This window comes from Trachurus trachurus (genome assembly GCF_905171665.1).
Source record: "Trachurus trachurus genome assembly, chromosome: 7".
Lineage (NCBI taxonomy): Eukaryota > Metazoa > Chordata > Actinopteri > Carangiformes > Carangidae > Trachurus > Trachurus trachurus.
This window is the reverse complement of record NC_139901.1, coordinates 10,546,824-10,567,603: the sequence shown is the minus strand read 5'-3', so window position 1 is coordinate 10,567,603 and position 20,780 is coordinate 10,546,824. Positions and strand designations below refer to the sequence as shown.

The following is a 20,780-nucleotide window of genomic DNA, read 5'->3' as shown; positions in this document are numbered from 1 at the left end:
TGTCTTCCAAATCCAGTGTGTCAGGGAGCAAATTGGAAATGCCAATTTCACTTTACACTAGCCCCTATCTTATCTCTGCCTTACCCTCATCCCACCACTTAGCTCATGTGTAAATGAATAAGGTCCTCTCACATGTCCACCGGTGTCCGATTCCTGTCTGCTTTCACTGCTCCTGACCACCCCTCTTCCTCTTCCTCTTCCTCTTCCTCTTCGTCTTCATCCCTTCTCCCATTTTCCTCTCATCACCCGTCCCATGTCCTCTCTTTCTCCATCTCGGTCTCCCTCCTTCTCCATTCAGCCATGCCCATTCAACTGTAACCCATCTGTTATTTCTCTGTGTGTATTTATGAAATATGTCTGTTTTGGTGAATATGGATTTATGCATGTGTTCATGCTCGGGCTGTATCACTGTCTGCAATGAACAGGCCGGGGCGAATCACTATGCAAATGAAACAATATCTCATACAATTCCAAATTTGCATTGAATCCATTATAAATCAACAATTTTCTTACACGTTTCTCTCACACGCTGTCTGTGTTTGTGTGTCTCTCTCAGTATGACTACGAGGGCAGTGACATCAGCGACCTACCAGTCGACCTCTCCGTGGTGTGGAATGGAAACTTTGTCATTGACAACCCGTTCAACATTCAAGGTAGAACGCTTTCTTTGTTGCCCAACCAAAAAAAAAAAAAAAAATGAGACTCTCCTGCTTGTTTATCTGTCGGTAATGATTTTCTGTGAAGCCAACAATACCGTGTGCAGTGTTTCCCCTTCATAAGAAATCTGTAATTTCATTTTTGACAGCCATCAGGGAGAAAGGTGAAAGTGTACCATTAGTTTGGAAAAACACTGTTCTTGTCTCTGGGATAAGAGAGGGGCAGGGGGAGTGATTGATGGATGGCAATGATAACAAACAAAACATCCAACACAGAAATTAATAGGGATGGATGTTAGAGAGGAAGATAAACAAATGGAGAAAGAGATAGGCAGAAGAAAGGATGAAGAGCAAGAAAGATGGGTGGATGACAGGTTGATAAATGCACCATGTAATGGCGGGGGGTAGATGAGAGTAAAGGGAATGATAAAGAAAAACAGAAAGCGACATGGAGGGATGGCATTTATTATTTTTAATCGCTATTTGTGCATGAAGTGGAAAACAATTACCAATTCTAAATTCTTTATCAAGTGTAATATATTGGGTGGTGGAGGCTAATGATTTTAGACGTCCCATTACACAAGATAATATAAGTCTTGCTCTCAAGTGTGTCATAAAGTCTTTTGCTCTGAATTTGCATGTCTAGAGTCAGATTAACTAACCCTCCCCACTCTGTTCTTTTCTATTTTCTATTTTTTTTTTTTTTTTGTCGATTTCATTCACCATTCATTGCGGTTTTAAAAAGACACACATGCACATTTTAATCTTACATCCTTTGTTTTGTATCTGACCTCATTTTGATAAATGTCAGACATGCAGTTCATTTTGCAGATTGCTTGGAAATTAGTTGCTTATCGGTCATGACCTAATTCTCCTGCTAGTGTAATTTTATTTAAAATGTGCTTCTTCAAGCTTTTCTGGGGGTCTGTGCTCAGAGATTCTCTCTGGGGGATTAAACATCCTGTGTTTACCATGTGCTCAGAAGTGTCGTAGCTGTCACAACAACAGAAATAATCCCATTTCTGTTCAATGGAGTAGATGGATCCTGGATTCTGTGTTGTTGAGCTAGACCTTCAGATATAACGACAGAGAGCTAGTGATGATGCACATATACTGTAAAGCAGTTACCTGTCTAACTATGTAACTTCGTGATTTCTGCTTTCCAGACAACACAAAACTGAATACACCTAAAACACAATGGCAGCCGACAATGTGTAAGGTGGTCATTCCACCACACTGTCCGAAACTGAGCTACTGAAACTAATATTTGACAAACTGCCATCCAAGTTCTCATGTATCATGATAATACATCCTAAACCCTGTTGATTCTAACCATCAGGTCCAATTTATGATTTCCCAAGTCCTTTGAATTATGACTATACACTGTACCTACAATGCCATCAGTCTGAGCTGTACTGTGTATGTTTTTTTCTGTACATTAGTATGCTCACACACAGTTGTAAACATTATGTGACTATGTTGTCATTGTGAGCATCTAGGGTACTTTAAGTCGTAAATATCACAATTACTCTTAATCTGTCGAGCTGTGAAACTGTGACTGGCCCTAGATTTACCTCTTTAGAGGATATGGCATGTTATAGATTAGAGATCAGCCAGGACTCAGAAGATACAGTTCTGCGACAATTGGTTAAAAAACATTTATGCGTAACCTGCTGTCTCCCATAATGATGAATAAATAAAATGTAAAGTTGAATAAATATGATTTAGACGTCCAATGCTTTAATCACTGACAAGATTTTACTTGTTATGTGTCATTTCACAATAGCCTATCAGCCTTGGAGTGACTATATTAAACCAGGTGGCACTGAAATACTGCAGAGAGAACAAACATCATACTGTTTTGAAAACACAGACCCGCCACATCATGATTTTGTTGTAGCACCTCAAAATTCCCAAATTTCCTCACTGCTTCCTGTTGATAGTTTGAAAATAAAGTGTTGCTGAAAACTGTGAGCTGTGAGGAATCACGGGGTGCCTCTTCATACTGTGTAGAGAGTGTTTCTTTTCCCTTTTTAGAGGTTATATGGGGTTATATGGATGACTTTGAATAAAACTCATCACTGCGCTTTTGACATCCATCTTTCCAATGTGAGGTTTTATACAGCAAAGTTATCCTGATAGCTCCTGAAACAGGCCCCAGGGATGTGTGCCACAGTGAGCGTTTTGCATGTGACAGGATGGTGTGGAGCTCTGAGAGTTTTGGAGTGTGAAATCCAATGATCTTACAGGTAGTGTGCGTGTGTGTGTGTGTGTGTGAACTTGACAAGCATGTTATGACTATGAGTGAGCAGTACGTGCTTCTCAGCTTTCTAGGTGGCAAGGATTTTATGCAGGCAGCGTCCCAGGTCATTGGAGGATTTCTCAAAAGAAGCCAAAGACAGACTTGCGAAACAGCTGGCTAGGTTATGGATTAATAATAAGTATGAATCAACAACCTTATCACACCCCAATAGATATTTTATGGTTATTTTGTTCTAAAGCCTCACAGAATACCCATTAGGATTATACAAGTTCAATGCAATGCTTAGTGTTGAAGGTCTAATGCTTGTTAAAAACGTGCATTATAAACCCGTCCTCACTCATACAAATCTCATAAAGACCTTCTCCTTTTCTCCTCCTTTTTCTCTCCATCCTTTATTAATCCCCTCCACGCGCCATCCCTGCCTCTTTCTTTCTGAATTGGAGCTGTATTATCCGTCTGAGGCAGAGCTGCTCGCCGCTGACCCGGTTTTGCCCCGGTGTAAAGTGGAGATGTTAATGTTAATTAAATCATTCATTTGGTTCAGATTAATTAGTGTCGCGCTACTTTTAAGCTGAGCCGTGGCTAATCAGATTAGGGCGAGGAAAGGGCCGAGGCAGGCAGATGGATCCTAAAGACGCTCGCTTTGAAGTCCGGCTGCCGTATGTCTGCCGAGGAGGAGGTGAAGGGAGGAGATTCTCGCATGCTCTGTTGCTCTGTTTTTTTTTTTCTCTCTCTCCCCCCCTATGTTTTTCCACTTTAGTTAATTTCAAATCTGTTTAGCTGGTGTGACGGCAAACAAACCTGCCTGCAGGTTTTGGCAATATCAGTATCAACAGAGATAATTATGATGGAGATTAACAGATGATAAGTGCTAACAAACAAAAATCAAAAGATCTTATCCATTTACCGGTATATTTCATTGTCTTGTTTGCATGTGACCTCCCCTCCTCTATTTGTTTTTCACATTCTCTGTTGTTTTGGTCTCTCTCCACGTCTCTCTCTCTCCCTCCCTTTTATTTCCTCACAACCTCTCGCTCATTCCTGCTCTATCTCTTCCCTCCGATTCTCCCAGCCTCGCGGGGCCTCACCATCTTTAAATTCATAACAATTCTTGTTGCTGTTTTGTTAACAAGCGCAGCTAAAATTTATCCTCCCCCTCTCCCCTGTTTTCTTTCATCTCCCTCCCCTCTAACTTCTCAGGTGTTTGAGGTTGTAATTATTTATTTATCTATTTATTTATTAATATATATTTTTTTACTTTTAATGACTTTTTCCACTTGGCAGAGTTTAGGGAATGGTTTTATACACAACAAATTATCAATTCCCTGTTGGCATTAGAAGACATTACCTGTTGAATTAATTTCTCTAATATCCCTCCAGGTCTCTTGTTCATGTTTTTTAATTTTTTTTTCTCTATTTATCTGTGGGAACAGTTCTCTCATCGTCACAGCCTCAGAGTGGTAATAATCACCTACTCAAGGTTTAAGGTGTTATGTGGGTGATTAACATTCATTTATGCCGGTCCTTTGCTCTCTCTGAAGCTCACAGACACATAAATACCTGATTACTTTTTTCTTGCCACTGTTGTACTTTTTTTTTTTCTTTTCAAATGAACAACTCACAGAACTTTATGTTCAATGAAAATAACAATACCCACCCAAATACATAAAGCTTCTAGTCCAGACATTTGAATTAGGCTATAGATAGGCTACAGAGCGTATTGCTACATGTACATGTAGGCTATGAACCTATGATAGTTGTAGAAAATTAACAAAAAATTATATTTTCCTCAAATGTTTAGTAAAAAGAGATGAAGAAATATAAACATCTTTACAATGTAGAATGAAACACAGTTTATTTGAATGAATGTAGTTTATTTATCGGAGTTAAAGCAGAAGTAAGCGGAATGTTTGTGTTAATATAAGTCTTAAATAGTTATATCTTCCGACAGCAATCACTTGTATAGAGTAGTATAGAGTAGAGTCACTCTGCTCTGCTGTAAGCCGAGGAGAAAACTTTCCTTGTATCCTACAACCTTGAGGAGAGAGAACGGCATAAAGGGGCAGTCCTCTCTCTCTGTGTGTGTGCACGCCAAGGGGGCAGTTGCATAGACTGAGGACGATGCGCGTGCATGTGTTGACGTAGGGACGAGGGCGGGGACTGCTAACTCCATCCGCTGACAGGAAGTTAGCCAAAACAACCGGATCGCTTACTTCTGCTTTAAGTCTGCCTATAAGGTACTAGTACAGTATCTGGAAAGATTAGCTGAGGTTGAAGTTTGTAATCAGAAAGTAGCCCACCGGTATGGTCTAAAAAAGACAGTGTCTATTAGAACCTTTACTTTTTTTGTTTTTTTTTGTTTTGTAAAACCTCAAACTGTGGAGTATAAGTTTGTTTATGAAATTGTTGGATAAAAGTGCAAGAGACAGTAGGGACCTGCTACGATCCCAACACATTTGATTTTGCATTTGTTTGATTAAGCATTTGTGTGCTAGTTTTTCGGTTTTATTTTTCATACAAATGATTTCATACTGGGGGTTATACTGTAACTGTATTAAAAGCTGAAACATTAAACTATATTAAATAGGGGTGTGACTCTGAAATTAACGCTAACCATGCTCAATTAGCTATGTTAGCTTGCTAGCTTGTAAACTCTCATTAAGGAAGCTATGCTAATCATGCAGAATTGAATTTTACTGCCACTCTTTTAATTAGTGTATTACAGTGAACATTTAACATTTAGTTAATGCTAATAATGAGAAACTTTTGTTCAAAACACTGAGACAATTTCATTCTCCAAAGCTGCCCACTGACTGAATAACATTTTTGACTATAGCCTACTTCATCAGTTTCAGCTATTACATCTGTCTCTGTCCCACTCTTTCCGTCTCTCAACCAGCCCACCTGTACAAGTGCAGAGCATTGCGGGACAGCTGTGGTATGTGTCTGAAGGCTGATCCCCGGTTCGAATGCGGTTGGTGCGTCCAAGACAGAAAGTGCTCCCTCAGGCAGGAGTGCACTGGCGGAGGAAATTCCCACCTCCCACTGCAGCTGGCTGAAGGTGGAGGGTGGATGCATGCCACCTCTGGAAACAGCCGCTGCACCCACCCAAAGATCACTAAGGTAAGCATGTGTGGGTGTGTGTTTTTCTTGGTGTGGCTGCATACTGTAGATGCCACCGCTCACCACACACATTGAGCAGGATGCAATATTTACTGATTATGTGTAATTGAGGGGATGTATTTTCAGGCATTGATGCATTTTTCTGTCTGTGTGTGTCTGCAAGTCGACAATTGTAGCTTTTCAGCTGAGTGATATGTTTTCATTTCTATGTTTATGGGGTCATACAGACTATGTGCATGTTACACAGTATGAATGCCATCCATTACTCTGATTTTGGTTTATGAACTATTCTGTGCTTACATACATGCCCAAATTTAAAAGGTATTCTGTCTTTTCTTCAAGTCTCTCCCACACAAATGCACCCAAGAAGAGAAAATCTGCTACACAAAAACCCACTGAGCGGCTTATTTATTTATTTGCTTTTTTCTCTCTTTTTTTTTTACTGTTAATGGAATGGTTGCCAGGTACACAGACAGAAAGTGTTGAGCCTGGCTTCCTTTCACACACAACTGAGTCAACTCCAAATCACAGAAAAGTTCCACTTTATGGATGAGCTGACATGATATAGACAACATTTCATGAGCCACTGCTCAAAAACATAGAGTTGGATGCTACTTTGGCAGTTGATGGGAAACCAGCGTGACCCCTGCCCTTTGAGCAATGGTCAAACAAAAATAGCCCAGCCACACAGAACATCCATCATTGCCTGAGCTTACATGTGGAGTTTAAACCTTTGCTGAGTGTGGTTCAAACTGAAAATCAGCTTTTAGATATTTCCAAACACCATCAGAAAAAAATAAGAACAAGTTGTAGTGCATGGTAGTCCTTAATACTGGACACACAACCACTGCCTTTAAATTAATTCACTGGTTTAACATCAATCTATTGATAATAGAAGATAAAATGACCGTTCACTGTAATAAAAAAAAAGAAAAAAAAAACAATGTACAGGACGGTCAGTGTTGGATTTTAGTGATGCAAAGCTACTATAAATATCACCAACCCTTATAATAAGCCCTGCAATTACTGTATGTAAACATAAAACATGAACTGGAATCATTCAAAAGTATCTCTCTCTGTTTAATATCCAATATTTCAGGTTAAAATTACTCCAACATTTTTATTTTACAACACACAAACGTCAGTGCTGCTCCCACTCTTCTGAAACTGGCTACTGTGACAGTCACTTTGGCTCCAGCAGATACTTTTTCATGATGTTGAAAACAAAACAGACGATGCCGAGATGAAAATCAAGTTCAAAGTTTATGAAAAAGCAGGAGAAGCCATATTTTCCTCATTGTTCATTTTGCAGCTATTGAGACTATGTCATTTGCTTTATCCTACTATTTTTAATTTGAGTGGATTTGGCCTATTTTAAACCCTGTGGTTTTCAAATGTAAAGAAACATGAACTCAAGTCTCTATTTGATCTTGCGAGTGGACATGTTAAGGTGAAACAGGATGGCACTATGAGTTTAGAGAGTGGAATGGTCACTGTTAGGAAAGAAAAATTCCCTCGGATTCCCTCCAGTGTTACATTTCTGAAGTCACCTGTAAAGAAAAGCAGCACTCTCTCTTTGAACTCCAATCTTGTCAGTTCATGAGGAGTGTGGAGTCACCTGCGCAGATCCAAGGCTTGTAAACCTTGATAGGCCGTTGCGTCAGCTCTCTTTGTTGAAGCCCCCGTGGTCATGAAAGCCCTACGTGTCCTGAACTGAGAATGAAAGCTGCTCTATTTTAATGTGTTGCTATTAAAACCCACACATGTTGGGACCTTGTGCCTGCCCTTGGCACAGAAATGGTATTATTACTCACTGTTACATCAAACTGGTACTCTGGAGACAGGCATGTAAAGGTTTGTTTGGTATTGATTCCTCTTTGTCTTTAAGTTGTGTTCATTTTTATATGATACTGTCTCTCTGTGTATTGATGTCTTTACACACAGCCTGTTATAGATTTCAAATTCATTCAAGTTGGTTTTCTTTGTTTAAGATTGTGGACTTTTTTATTTTCTTACCTGCCGGATAAGAGCCTCAGTGCCAATCCAAAACAAGGAGGGAAAATCATTCTCAGCTTCCATAAAATGACTGTTAACATGTTTCTTTTAGAACTTGGATAAAATCTGATAATATTCACAGTTTCTTATTTTGTTTTAAGAGCAGTAAGACTCATCAAAGCCTCAGTTTCTGATCAAATGACTAGAGACAGTCAGTTTCTTTCTTGCATTTTTCTTTTTTTAATCTGAATAAAGAAGGCTTTTTATCTCATGTGTCTGAGATTTTGTCTCTTGACACGAGGCAAATCATTTTGGGGTCATGGGGTAGGTTCAGATCACACTGTTGCTGGATCATGGGTGATTCTGAGGTCCTGACTCTTAAATAGTAAGGTCTGTCGTAAGGCATTGAAGTTGATCTGGATAAGAACGTTAGTAAAATGTCTACTTCTAACTACTAACCTGTATCAAAAAATGCTTTATCGATTGACAATGTGGTGGAACAAGGACAATCAGAATTCTCTGCACTTCCGTGACTGTCTTGTACTGACACAAGCTGACCATTTGCATTTGGCATATGTCCATTCATATGTACATTAAACATGCACTTGCAAATTAAGAAGAAAAAAAAAAGGAATCTATGTATATGAGCAAAGTTTATCTTATGTGTTCATGCGTCAATGAGTGTGTGTGTTTCTCTGTGTCTGTGTGTGCTCGTGTACACAAGGGCATGAGAAGGGGAAGGCAGAGTAAGAGTGATGTGTTCTTATTTTATGATAATGGTACACGTGGAGTGAAACTGGGGGTAATAAATGTCTAAAGAGTTATGAAAGTAAAAGACATCTTGATACGAGGACAGTGGCTGTTGTCTCTGTTCTCTTGATGCATGGATTCATTTTGCTCTGTTTAGTTCACAATTCCTTTCCAAGGAGGCGGCACAATAACTTAAAACTTTTATTTATCAAGCAGCAACATCAGCCATCGAGAGGATCAGCCCCATTGGTTTTGCGTCAGGGAATGTAACACTAATTCACTGTTCACCTAACAACCATTCAGCCAGGAACAGGTTAATTTAAATAATGAGAGAACCAGGTATATTTTTCATCATATATCCTCAATGTTAGTTATTTAATCAAGAGATGATTATGTGATCAGACCATAAATTGGACAAACGGCACCAACTGCATGTTAGACCTTCAAAGGTTAAGCTACTTCATTAAGTACAGGGTAAGGGTCAGGTTTTAGACATAATTGTTTTAAGATTAACTAGGTTCATTAGTCTCTGCCTGGTAACAAAGAGAATGGCATTTTACTCCATTCATACTCAAAGGTACTGCCTGTCCTGTATGCAGTAGGTTAATCATGAAAGAGTCTCAACATATTAAAATGGGCTCAGTTGATCCTGTCACAGACAAGAATAGCCCTAATTAACATTGGTGTCCAACAAACTAAAATCCATATTGATAAAGTTGATACTTCCTGTACAATATTCCCAGTTTTTCTTTGTTTTTTCAAATATGTTTAAAGGTACATTGTGTAAGAATTACTCCCATCTAGCGGTGCGGTTGTCGCAAGCAACTCAGTCCTACATGCTGCATTCACGTGAAATCGGTTAGACTGAATGCAGCATTCAGGTGCAGTCCTCACAATCCTCACTGCGTTACCGCGGTGACTTTTCACAGACGCCACCTCGACCTGAGCTGACAGCTCCGGTATCTCCGGTGAGTTTCCGTGGTTTCCTACTGTCACGCTGCCACTGAACGTAAAAACATGGCGACACGACATGGCAGCCAGCACCGAGCTTACCCGCCGATGTATATATGAATGATATGAACGGCAAATTCAGAGCTAACTGGAACACTTCAGTTTGTTGATGGGGGTAATTATTAATGAATGAAAAACATACTTTTGAACGAAATAATCGATTTTCGTAGATAACAGGAGAACTTACACAATGTACCTTTAACATAATAATGACATTATCCAAAGAAATTTAAATCAAAAGCAACTGGACTTGGTTATTTGTCTAGGAAGACGTTTCACCTCTCATCCAAGAGGCTTCATCAGTTCATGTTTGCATCTGACCAGTCCCAGCCTAAAAACTTCTTTGGGGATAACGATGACCTGGACAAATGAGAATATTCACAGGCATAATAGAATATTTGTTTGAGGCATTATTCCTAAGGAAGAAAACAAACCCATAAAAAAATTCCCTTGCAAATTGAATTTCCCGTACGCCCTGTTTGCTAGCAGTTTCCTCAAACTATTTTTTTAACCACATAAACAATTTTACCAGCAGTTTTTAACAGCAGCTGCTGCTGCTTCCATGGCTCATGTGTGGTTAGCACAGCGACCACAGCAAGATTACCATGTGACAGAACACACACACATACACACTATACATACTGTAGAACTTCTAGGAAACCACCGTTATAATAATTGATGATTTGATGTGGCTACTATGCGGTCAGGACTGCAATATAAAGTCTACATCACCACAAAGTGACGCCACAGTGCTTTACCTCTACTGGATTACTGGTGAGTGGTTCTTTGTGTAATCCTCAGAAGTTTCCAAGCATAGTAAGGAATAATAATAATCGATAAAAAGATAAATTGTATTTATCTATATTTCAAATCTGATTGATGTGCAGCCATAGTTATCCTTCAGCTTTGATGTTCCTTAAAATTGGAATGCAGTGGACAAGGCAGTGGGAGGTCCAGTTCTCATCATTCATCTGTGCATTGTCAATTTTGACTGTGGGTGTCTCAACTTCTGATAACTCTGATGACTAATTTACCCTCAGTGTTGACCGAAAATGGCGTCAGAGCAGCCAGATACGTAGAAGTAAATCATTATTGATTGTTCTGAGCAAAACCAAATGTTGCCCCAAAAACAAAACAACTCACATGGAATGCAGTTTCACACTAAATGATGGAGAAATAAAAAATAAATAGCAGGGGGGAAAAAATGCTGTTCAGTGTCAATATCTGGCTATTGCCTCTATATAGTTCTGTGGTTAGCAGCTAGTTGCTGGCAGAGACTGTGTTTTACTCCAGGCATTTGTGGTCCTTTTGTCAGTCATGTCCGAGATCAGTTTGGTTGTTCATGTGGAACAATTATATTTGTTATCCTTTTGCAGTTTTATCCTCAGGCTCCTTAGTTAGTACTTAAATGCGGTTCTGTTGTATCGGATCACGATCTACCGAAAACCATTTTCAGGGCGTTTGTACTTAACATTCCCCAGAGAGTGGTGGTTATGTGGCCTGGATGTAGTGGTGTTGTGTCAAATCACTGCAACGTGAGTCCAAAGCTGCTTGAGATCCCATTTCCACACTGTGGCATCTGTCTGCATGCCCGCAGGCTCAGTGAGCGCTAGTTATCTTGTTATGTGGTGCCATACTTTTATACTTCCAAGAGTTGTTGTGAGGTTGCAATGGAAATCCACTCTCAGATGTTAGAGGAACATTATTATGGTACTACCCAACCATTACAATCTGTCAGTCATAACAGCGTGTAGGTACTGTATAATGGACTTGCTCCATCTTCTACAGTATACCACAGGGATCAGGTTTCAGATACATAGCTAGATATCATATTGTGGTTGATTAGAGGCAATGTTATTGCTTACTTAAGTGTCCTTGTTCCATGGAGTATGAAAGGCATCTGTGTTTGGTCAGCAGCTCCACTTACTGTTGGTTAGCCATTCTGCATCCAACGCTTTAATCATCTTCTCAGTCTCGCTCTCTCCCCCCTCTGAGGTTTTTGAGGGATGTTGAGATTGCCAGTTCTTGTTTGGGTCCCATCGTGCTGAGTGCATGAAGTGGTAGTTTGCGCAACATATGCCCCGGCTATCAGAACCTCACCTATCTCCTCACAAATATGGATGAGTAGTGACAGATGGTCATGGAGCCACCACAAGCACCCGAGCTCGTTTAGCTGAGTAACAGCTTCGCTGAAAGTGGCAACAGAAATCTAGGCATTTAAAAATGCAGTCTGTCTTTCATTTTAAATAATAAAACAGGAACCATGAAACCTGATTATTTGTACCTACTGGATATCCTGTCAATGCCAATGATATACTAATGAGGCTACACAAGTATGACAGTACATCAAATAAATACACATCTGGACACTTAACTACAGGGATGTTGGCCGTGTAAAACTAAAGAGGAACCACAGCTGTTCCTTTTTCTTCTAAGTGGTTATAATTGAAGCCAAATCTTACTGCTATGATTGACTATTTCAAGCTTCACTTTGCTTAAGAGCACCTCTGAAATATGACAGATTCCAGGTAAAGATTCAGAACAACATTGAGATATCCATTTTTATAATATTATGTGACCTTTAAAGTACAGTTTGATACATGAATGGAGGCTGGCCACTTAAGTGCATCAGTAGTGAAAATAATTAAGCAGTTATGTTGCAATATTACATTTATTTTCCCACTGACTGTTGTGTGTGTTGGTTTGACAGTATTTGTTTCCATCGTTCTCAGTGGTGATGTTGGTAATCCGTTTTAGCAGCACTCACTCTTCCCTCTCTCCCTCTGTTGCCTGTCTGTCTGTGGCTTTGCCAGTGTTTATATCCCAGGCCTCGGTGGCTAGCTGCTAATGTGTTTTGTGGTAGCATAGCTTCATTCTTCCAAAACCATCTGAAGCCCCATTTCTACACCCTGACATCTGTTGTCCATATCGTACCCTAGAGCTCGATGGCTACTCACTCCGGTCAGTGTTTACCAGCTATTGTGTCTCTGGAACCAAAGTGCTGAGGCTCCAGTGGCGCCTGAGGTTCCAACGTGAGTCAGCTTCCAAATAGTAGGCAGCATTATCCCCAGCTCCACTCCTCTCTCTGTGTCTCCCTCGTGGTCTCTCCATTCAGTTCACTCCATGTTGTTCTGCAGATGATTTTACATTGTGGGATGCGAGGTACCAGTTTAAAACTCCAACACAAAACGCTTGATACATTCAGACATGACTATATCTCTCTTTCTCTTAAACACGAAGCAGATAATGTCTGCCTCGAGCTGTTCTGTCTTTGTGTATTGCAAACGAATGCCCATCCCTAGCACAATACTGCCAAATGTATTGTGTTTTTTTGCTCCGAACACGCAACAGCGTCCAAGATGTGGTCTGTCTGGCAATCTGTCGCACTCATGTTCAGTAGCTTTCTGGCAAGATGAGCAATAAGTTCATTTAAAAAAAATCATTAGGTAATTATATTGAATTTGAAAAGATTTAGTACCCATATGTGTATTTTCCTGTGTGATTATAGCATCTTTTAAATGATTGTAAGAACATAAGTTTGTGGAGATATGAGATGATCCTGGGGAAAGTCTTTTTGGATACCGATGTACCACTGCAAGTCAGTTTTTTTATTCTACTCATTAAGGCTTTTCTAATATGATTTACTAAGGCTTTTACTGTACCACAGACTTTGAGACAAAGCTTATTTGGTATATTTATATAAATATACACTACCGGTCAGCTTTACCCAATAACCCATTACAGTATATACACTGTAGGTTAAAAAAGAAAGGCAAACATTGTGCACATTTAAAAGGAAAGGCAACAATGGAAGTACATAAAGCCCTGAAATGTAGTGCAAACAGTTCCAACAGGACGATGACTTACAAACCCTCTGCCTGTACAAAGGCAGTGTGTTAACAAACTGTGTGACTAAACACCTGATGCATCATTAGGCTGGTATTGCACTGCAGGACGCAGCACTGTATGTTGTTATTAGAGAAAAAGACAGGTAACAACGGATGACCAGAATTTCAGTCTGAAGGTGAAAGTAAACCGACCTGCAAGTGCAACACATCAGTGGGAACTTCTGCAGCAGTGTTTAGATGAACTTTGCTCGTATTGATTTCTGTTGTGGGAAGACACAAGTGCGAATAAAGGGCAATAAAAAACATTACCTGTTGTTTTGAAATTGAATTATGAAAAATTAAATGATATTTATGTGTTCTAAAACATCTGTTTGTCTTTGTGTATGTCATGTAATATGTGGTAACTACATTAGAGGTCTAAATGCTTCAGTTTATGAGTTTCTGTTCATGAGCCAGCAGTGTGGCCTTTGCTTCTGAAGCAGGGTGCAAGAAAAAAGAGGTGACTGATGACTGTCCCCATATAAGAGTTTAGAATTATATCTCATTTACCTGACAAGACACATTTTTCATCCTCCAAACTGGTCCATACTGTTGAAATTTGTCAAGGTCTGTTTTTTTTTAATAACTTTCTGCTCTATAATAATAGCAGTATCCCTTCACACTGTCAGTGCCTGACTTTGCATTTCCACACTGCACTGACTGCTCAGCCAAGCACTGCAGGAGAACAGGGCAATGGACAGATTATACATAATTACCTTGTGATGCTTGTTAGGGATTAGGTTTGCGTGTGGATGTCCGTGCCGTAATGTGTGTGCGTGTTGGTGACAGCCACCGTCCATCAGTCACCATATTTGTTTTGTCACACCACACCTGTCCCCGTTACGCGCCATAATCTGGCTAGATAAATCACATTATGGGTCGGCGACGCGGCTGTACGTTACAGCGCCACAGCCTCGGTGACAAAGCCAAGCCGCTGTAATAAGTTTCAATTAAACCCCCGAGATGACGCCGGTTTGGTTCTGTGTGTCAGCATAACTTGTTTTTTCGCCCCCTCTCTTTTTATCATATTCAGTGTTTTTCAAAGGCAAGGGGGTGATTCTTCTTCATTAAGACTTGAATCACCTGATATGGGCAATTCTGTGTGGTTCGTTTGTGTGTGTATGTGTGTTTGTGTGTGTCTGGGGTGGGCTGTCAGCTCTGTGTGTTTTTCTCTGCGTTACTTGTGGGGACTATTTTCATTTTAAACTGTTTGAGTGCAGCGTTCTTTTGTTGTTAATGTGAGTTTGTGTGTGTTTACTTATGTCAGTGTAAATTGTGTTTGCATGCACAAGAGAAATGGGTAAAAAAAAAAAATTGATTCTTCTGTCTCTCTTAGTTTTTCTTAATTCCCTTTGTTTTTTTTTTGCAGTTGTTCCCTGAGACGGGGCCTCGCCAAGGGGGAACCAGGGTGACCATTCTGGGGGAGAACCTGGGTCTGCAGTTTAGAGACATCCAGATGGGTGTCAGGCTGGGCAAGGTGCCCTGTGTGCCTGTTGAGGAGGAGTACGTGAGTGCAGAAAGGTATGGAGAGGAGCAGGAGGCTACACACACACACACACACACACACACAGAATGTAAATGGCACTGAGGTGTATATGCTCACAAAGTGCACATACTCAGAAAAATGCATTTTCAGGTGCACACAGACAGCGGTTGTCTCTTACCAGAACACACACTCATAGATCTGAGGACACACACACACATACACACACCAAAGGCAGCACAGCAGCATCCTGCCTGCGCCTCTCTCATCCTGACCAATCAAACGTGTATATGCGCAGCCTTATTCAGCGAGCGGAGAAGATAGTGACATCAGGGAGGGTGGTTTTGTGTGTCTGTAAATTCTATCTGTCGTTCCCCTCCATTACTCCCTACATATGCTCTTTCCTTTATTTTTTCTCATCCCTCCATCCTGACATTTACTCCTCTGCTGGGTCCTACACGGCTGAGGAATTGGGTTCACGCAGATCAAACAATCTCTCTGTAGTGCAGTTAGTTGGGCAATGATGCATGTTGAGATAGAGGGCATCCCTATTCAAATATTACACACACATCAGTTATTTTACACATTATTCTTGACGTGCCTGCGCCGCTTCTAACATTGTCATATTTTTTTTTATATCCTCCCCTCTGTCCTCGTCAGAGTCGCTTTGTTTTCTTTTTACTTTCTTCACTACTCCTGAGACATGGATTCAAATCTATCGTGTCAGATTTCTTTTTAGTGCAGTGCTCTATGCATACAAAGCCTGCCGTGGTGGTCACGTGACCGACCAATCACTCAGCTCTAGAGCGTCTAGAACACACAGTACAGGGACTGCAGGTTTATCAGGGAAGCGAATTGGCCGCGTGTGGATGTGCTCGTCCTTTGTGGTTGATGTACAGTATGTCCTTGCTTTCGCTATCTTGTTGGCACAATTGTGTAACTCTGCAAAGTGGTTCATTAATAAGGCGAATCTATTATTAAAGAGACCAAAGAAAGAAAACAACAAAAACAATGAAACCTTCACCCTGACCTCCGATTTCTTCCTATCATCTACAGAATAGTGTGTCTGCTGAACGACGCTACGGGCTACAGGGTCCAAGAAGCTCAGGTGGAGGTGTGCGTGAGAGACTGCATCAACGACTATAGAGCCCTGTCACCAAGGCCGTTCACCTTTGTGGTAAGCACAATGCAACGAGCTTCTTTTGTTGGATCTGTTTTTCTATAAGAGTCACGTTGATTCTGCTCTCTTGAAAAGTTCTCCACGAGGTAGTGAAATGATTTACCTTGAGAATGATGCTGTGAAATGAAGTGATCACACAAGCTCATTTCAAGAATTCTGTAGAAACCAAGTTACTTTTGGTTTTTAATTCCACTACCATCATTTTTAAGGAGGACCATTGTGTCATTAAAGTTTAAATACCATGGATACTAAACGCTAAATGAGCAGGTCCTTTGGCAATGGTCAGTGCTTCGTCTTCAAGCTTTTTTAAGTCCTGTTTGTTTTGCCTTAATGACTTTGTCAATATCAGCTATTACAATAACCTATGCATTATTGACTTTTTTAATGTCATCTCATTTATCTTGATTCTTATCTCTCTTGATTCTACTTATTCAGTTTAGGAGAATGGTACTTAATGCCGTACTGAAGGCCACTTTATATTTGCAAAGTATATCATGTAGGTTTTCATCCACTGCTATGAAAATGAAGTTGTGTTTATTTCCTCTCTCGTCCAGACTCCGTACTTCACCCGTATCCAGCCGTCTCAGGGGCCCATTTCTGGCGGCACCCGGGTAACCATTGAGGGGAGCAACCTGAACGCAGGCAGCTACGTGTCTGTCAGCATAGGACCACAGCCCTGCCACTTCAAGAAGTGAGGATCAATTTTTTATTTTTTATTTTTTTCCCATCTGAATGAAATTTTAATCACCCCCATGGTGGAGAAATAGGAACATCATAAAGAATATTTAAAATAGTAAAACATGTTCATAACTATGACTGAAGGTACTGGAGAAAATGCTGAGATGAATAGAAATAGAAAATATGTGTATATGAATAAACATGCTCTTTTTAAGGATTTGTTTATGTGCAAAACCTGTCATCATCATAAAGATGTTAGACGCACATGTAAGCATGTAACCAATGTGTCAGCTGATGGCATATCTGTGTGTGTGTGTGTGTGTGTGTGTGGTGGTGGTGGGATGCTCACTACTGTTTGTGCTTAAGCGTGTGTGTAGCCTGCAAACACACAGCATCCCTTTGTCTGCACTCACACCGGCTTTTCCTAATCTAGCGCAATGAAAAAATTCCAAACTATCACCACAGTTGCTGGCATGTCAAATGCACGGATTAGCTTCTCGTAGCTAATCTCCATTGAAGCAAGTGTGTGCTAGCTTTGATGTCACAGTGTCATTTCTGTGCCGCAGCCTCCTCGCAGTAATCCAACATCGCCGCGACTGTTCGCTCACCTCAGCTCTGTCTTTATCTGTTGCACCCTCACTGTGTAACTGTGTTTGTGGCATCTTGCGATTGTTGCTGGGGCATGCGTTCTTTGTGAATGGGGTTGCCATGGTTACAGGCTCACCCTTTTTCTCCCTCTTTCTGTCACACTCTCTCTCTCTCTCTCTCTCTCCGTGTGACTGCTTTGGTGTATAGAGGCACAATAGAATGTGCACTACTACATTAAAGTGTACGTGCACACAAATATGCACATGCACACACACACACACACACACAGACACACACAAACCCATCCATGCACGCACGCACATGTCGCTCCTGTGAAGTCATGGCCCAGAAAAGCAGCCACCACTCAACTGTGCTAAATACATATTAGATAATGTAGCTACTGGGGACTGCGCACAAGACTGCCGTTGAAAATGTTATTTTGCCTGTGGGACATGCAAGCACGGACACACACATCTACAGCACATACAGTACACACACACACACACACACACATACACACAACCTCTTTCCAACCCCTAGTGTTTGTGACTGGTGGCACCGATCTTTTCCAGAGCACCAATCAGAGCAGGTACAAACTTCATTAAACATGACTTTAGCTCCCTGTTTTTCTTTCTTCATCTTTCTAATCCTCCCCACAGTAAAGCTATTCCATTTCTTCTCATATAAAAGAATGACAGGCTGTGGAGGAGGGGTTACATTAGTCATAATATACAGAGCTGTTATTGCTGTTAGAGCTGTTATTTTCACTTTTTATTTTCACATTTTACTGAAGTATCTTTCACTGCTTGTTTAAATGTGTTTTTCATTTTTTATTATTAATTTTAATAACAAGATCCATCCACTGTATGAGCTCCCTCATATCAGCCAATACAATCAATTCAGTGTTATCACATTCTTAAAAAAAACCTCCAGAAAATGATATCTTCAAAAAGTATATTATAGATATTTTTAGATGAATGACAGCCATCAACTGATTTGCATTTTGAGATCTGAGATGCAACATGAACAGCTGTTTATGTACCCTAAATGCAAACACCTAGGGGTTAAATATCAATATCCCAACCTAGATCATCGATTAATACGAAGGTATAAGTGATGCCACAGACAGTACAATGGACATGCAATATACTGTACATTATTGCAAATGACTCATAGTGCTGCGTTTAAAAGCTCCAACTGTGATTAAACAACTGTGATGCTGCGATGCCGTAGGCCAGGAGACTGGTCAGCTTACGGGATTTAACAGGCTATTTTGGGCTGACATGCACTGGTCACCAATGGCTTTATTTAATCAAATTAGCGGCATATGATTTTAAGGGAATAAGATTAATTGGCTTCCCAGGCAAGACACTGGTAATTACAGTAAGTAAGCACAATGAGCAAATCATTAAGTGTGTCAACTCTCTCTGCTCTTCTCTCTGTTATGTGAATTGTTGGTTTCGTCATTTTTACTTCAGTTTTGGTCTTTCCTCGAAGAAGCAGAACTGTTATAGATTAAAAAGTTCAAAAACGTGATAAAGTTGTTTAGGTTCGACACTTGTTGATCACCTTCCTTCAACTTGTTCCTCCCTTTCCTCTGTCCATCCAGGAGGAACGCCCGCGAGATAGTGTGTGTCACCCCAGCTGGACTGGCACCAGGCAGTTCTTCAGTCCTGGTGGACATTGACGACGCTGAGCTCAGAAACCCGGAAGTCAAGTTTAACTACACCGAAGACCCCACAGTCCTGAGGATTGAACCTGACTGGAGCATTGCCAGGTAAGCCACTTTTGCCTATTCATTTATTTAGCTGTTATTGTTGTATTTAGCTCATTTAGGTTCATTTTGTATCCCAGGCTAGATTTCCTCACAACTGGCTTGGCTCAATAATTTGTATTTGGCAACTTGTCATCTCACTAATTAACAGATTTTGGTTGACAGAGAATATTTGATAAGTTATAGCAACAAATGGCTGTTGCTCCAAAAATGAATCCATGTTGGAAACGTCCTACAGGGAGCTCGATAAATGCACCAAACAACTGCAGTTGTGTCTAACTAGTGCATTGCCCATTCAAAATGCGCCTGTGTATAGGGGCTGATTGCTTGGCCTGTGTCGATCCAGCTTGCCTCTTTCTGGAGAACATCATCCAAACAGCCTCTCACTGCTCCTGAGCAACACACCCTGCAGTCTGTCTTGTTTGTTACTGGTGGGGTTGGCTGCTCTGCTCCGATAGCGTCTGGCTGATGGTGGGGAAAGTGCTGTCGGCCCTTCTTAAAACCCTGACCTGAGCGCTGTAAATAGTCTGGTTGCCGCACTGCCCTTGTTATGTAGCTCTGCCATTTCCGTCACATCAAGAAAAGCAATGTTTGAAGCTTCTATACTTTAAAGCTGTTCATCCAAAAAAAAAGAAAACTCTAAAATCAATTCTTCGCTTCTTTTGGCCTCGAGCAATACACCTGCAAAGTTTGCAGTCAATTGGACGAGCGGCCGTCGACAAAATCAAAATACAGACAGACAGAGATTCATGCCTGAGTTCTGGGTGGATGTTCTGATGGGTTAGTAGCTGGAGGAAATCAAGGTTTGGACCTTGACGTTTATAGTAGTGCTGGTGACGCAGCAGCATTATCAGTGCAAATTTGAGGAAGGGTTCTTGAGGCAAACATAAGTACTTAGATGTGAGTTCTGACAGCAGGTTTGGATCGTGGCAAATTGACAGTGCCTCTGGAGATTTTTCATCAAACTCTAGTAAAACCTTTTTTTTTTTTAAGTGGAGGAAATCAGCAGCAGCAGCTCCGTTGATCCCAAAATGAGGAGTGCGAGCTTGTCAGATTACACAGCCCATTAATTGTTTGAACGTGATTGGTGACTGAAGAGGCAGCTAATGCTGATCAGCTGATAATATGTGAGGCTAAAGTTCTCTGCCTGAACTAATGCAACTCTGGGTTTCACACTCAGCTTTCCGCAGCCTGTCATGCGATGCTGCAGCGTGTATCCCTACGCTAAATAAATTAAGACCCTCCACTACTCAGCATTGAACATGACAGCAGCATCGCTGGAGAGCGCCACACACAAGCAAAGGTTTCGCATTAAAGTAGATTTATTGACAGTGGAGGGCACACGCGCACATACACACGTACACAAACACTCACACACTGGTCTTTATGACA

General features: G+C 40.8%; 1 protein-coding gene across 1 annotated transcript in view; it reads left to right on the top strand.

Moving 5' to 3' along the window:
• Positions 1–20,780, top strand: part of LOC310988283 (plexin-A1-like) — a gene marked incomplete at both ends in the record, with an annotated part of 210,273 nt that overhangs the window by 135,373 nt on the left and 54,120 nt on the right. Inside the window, 6 exons of the mRNA XM_083974815.1 lie at positions 557–653; positions 5,819–6,042; positions 15,055–15,206; positions 16,225–16,345; positions 16,903–17,039; positions 19,224–19,391. Coding sequence (XP_083830941.1) covers positions 557–653; positions 5,819–6,042; positions 15,055–15,206; positions 16,225–16,345; positions 16,903–17,039; positions 19,224–19,391 — 899 coding nt within the window. The remainder of the gene's footprint in view (positions 1–556; positions 654–5,818; positions 6,043–15,054; positions 15,207–16,224; positions 16,346–16,902; positions 17,040–19,223; positions 19,392–20,780) is intronic.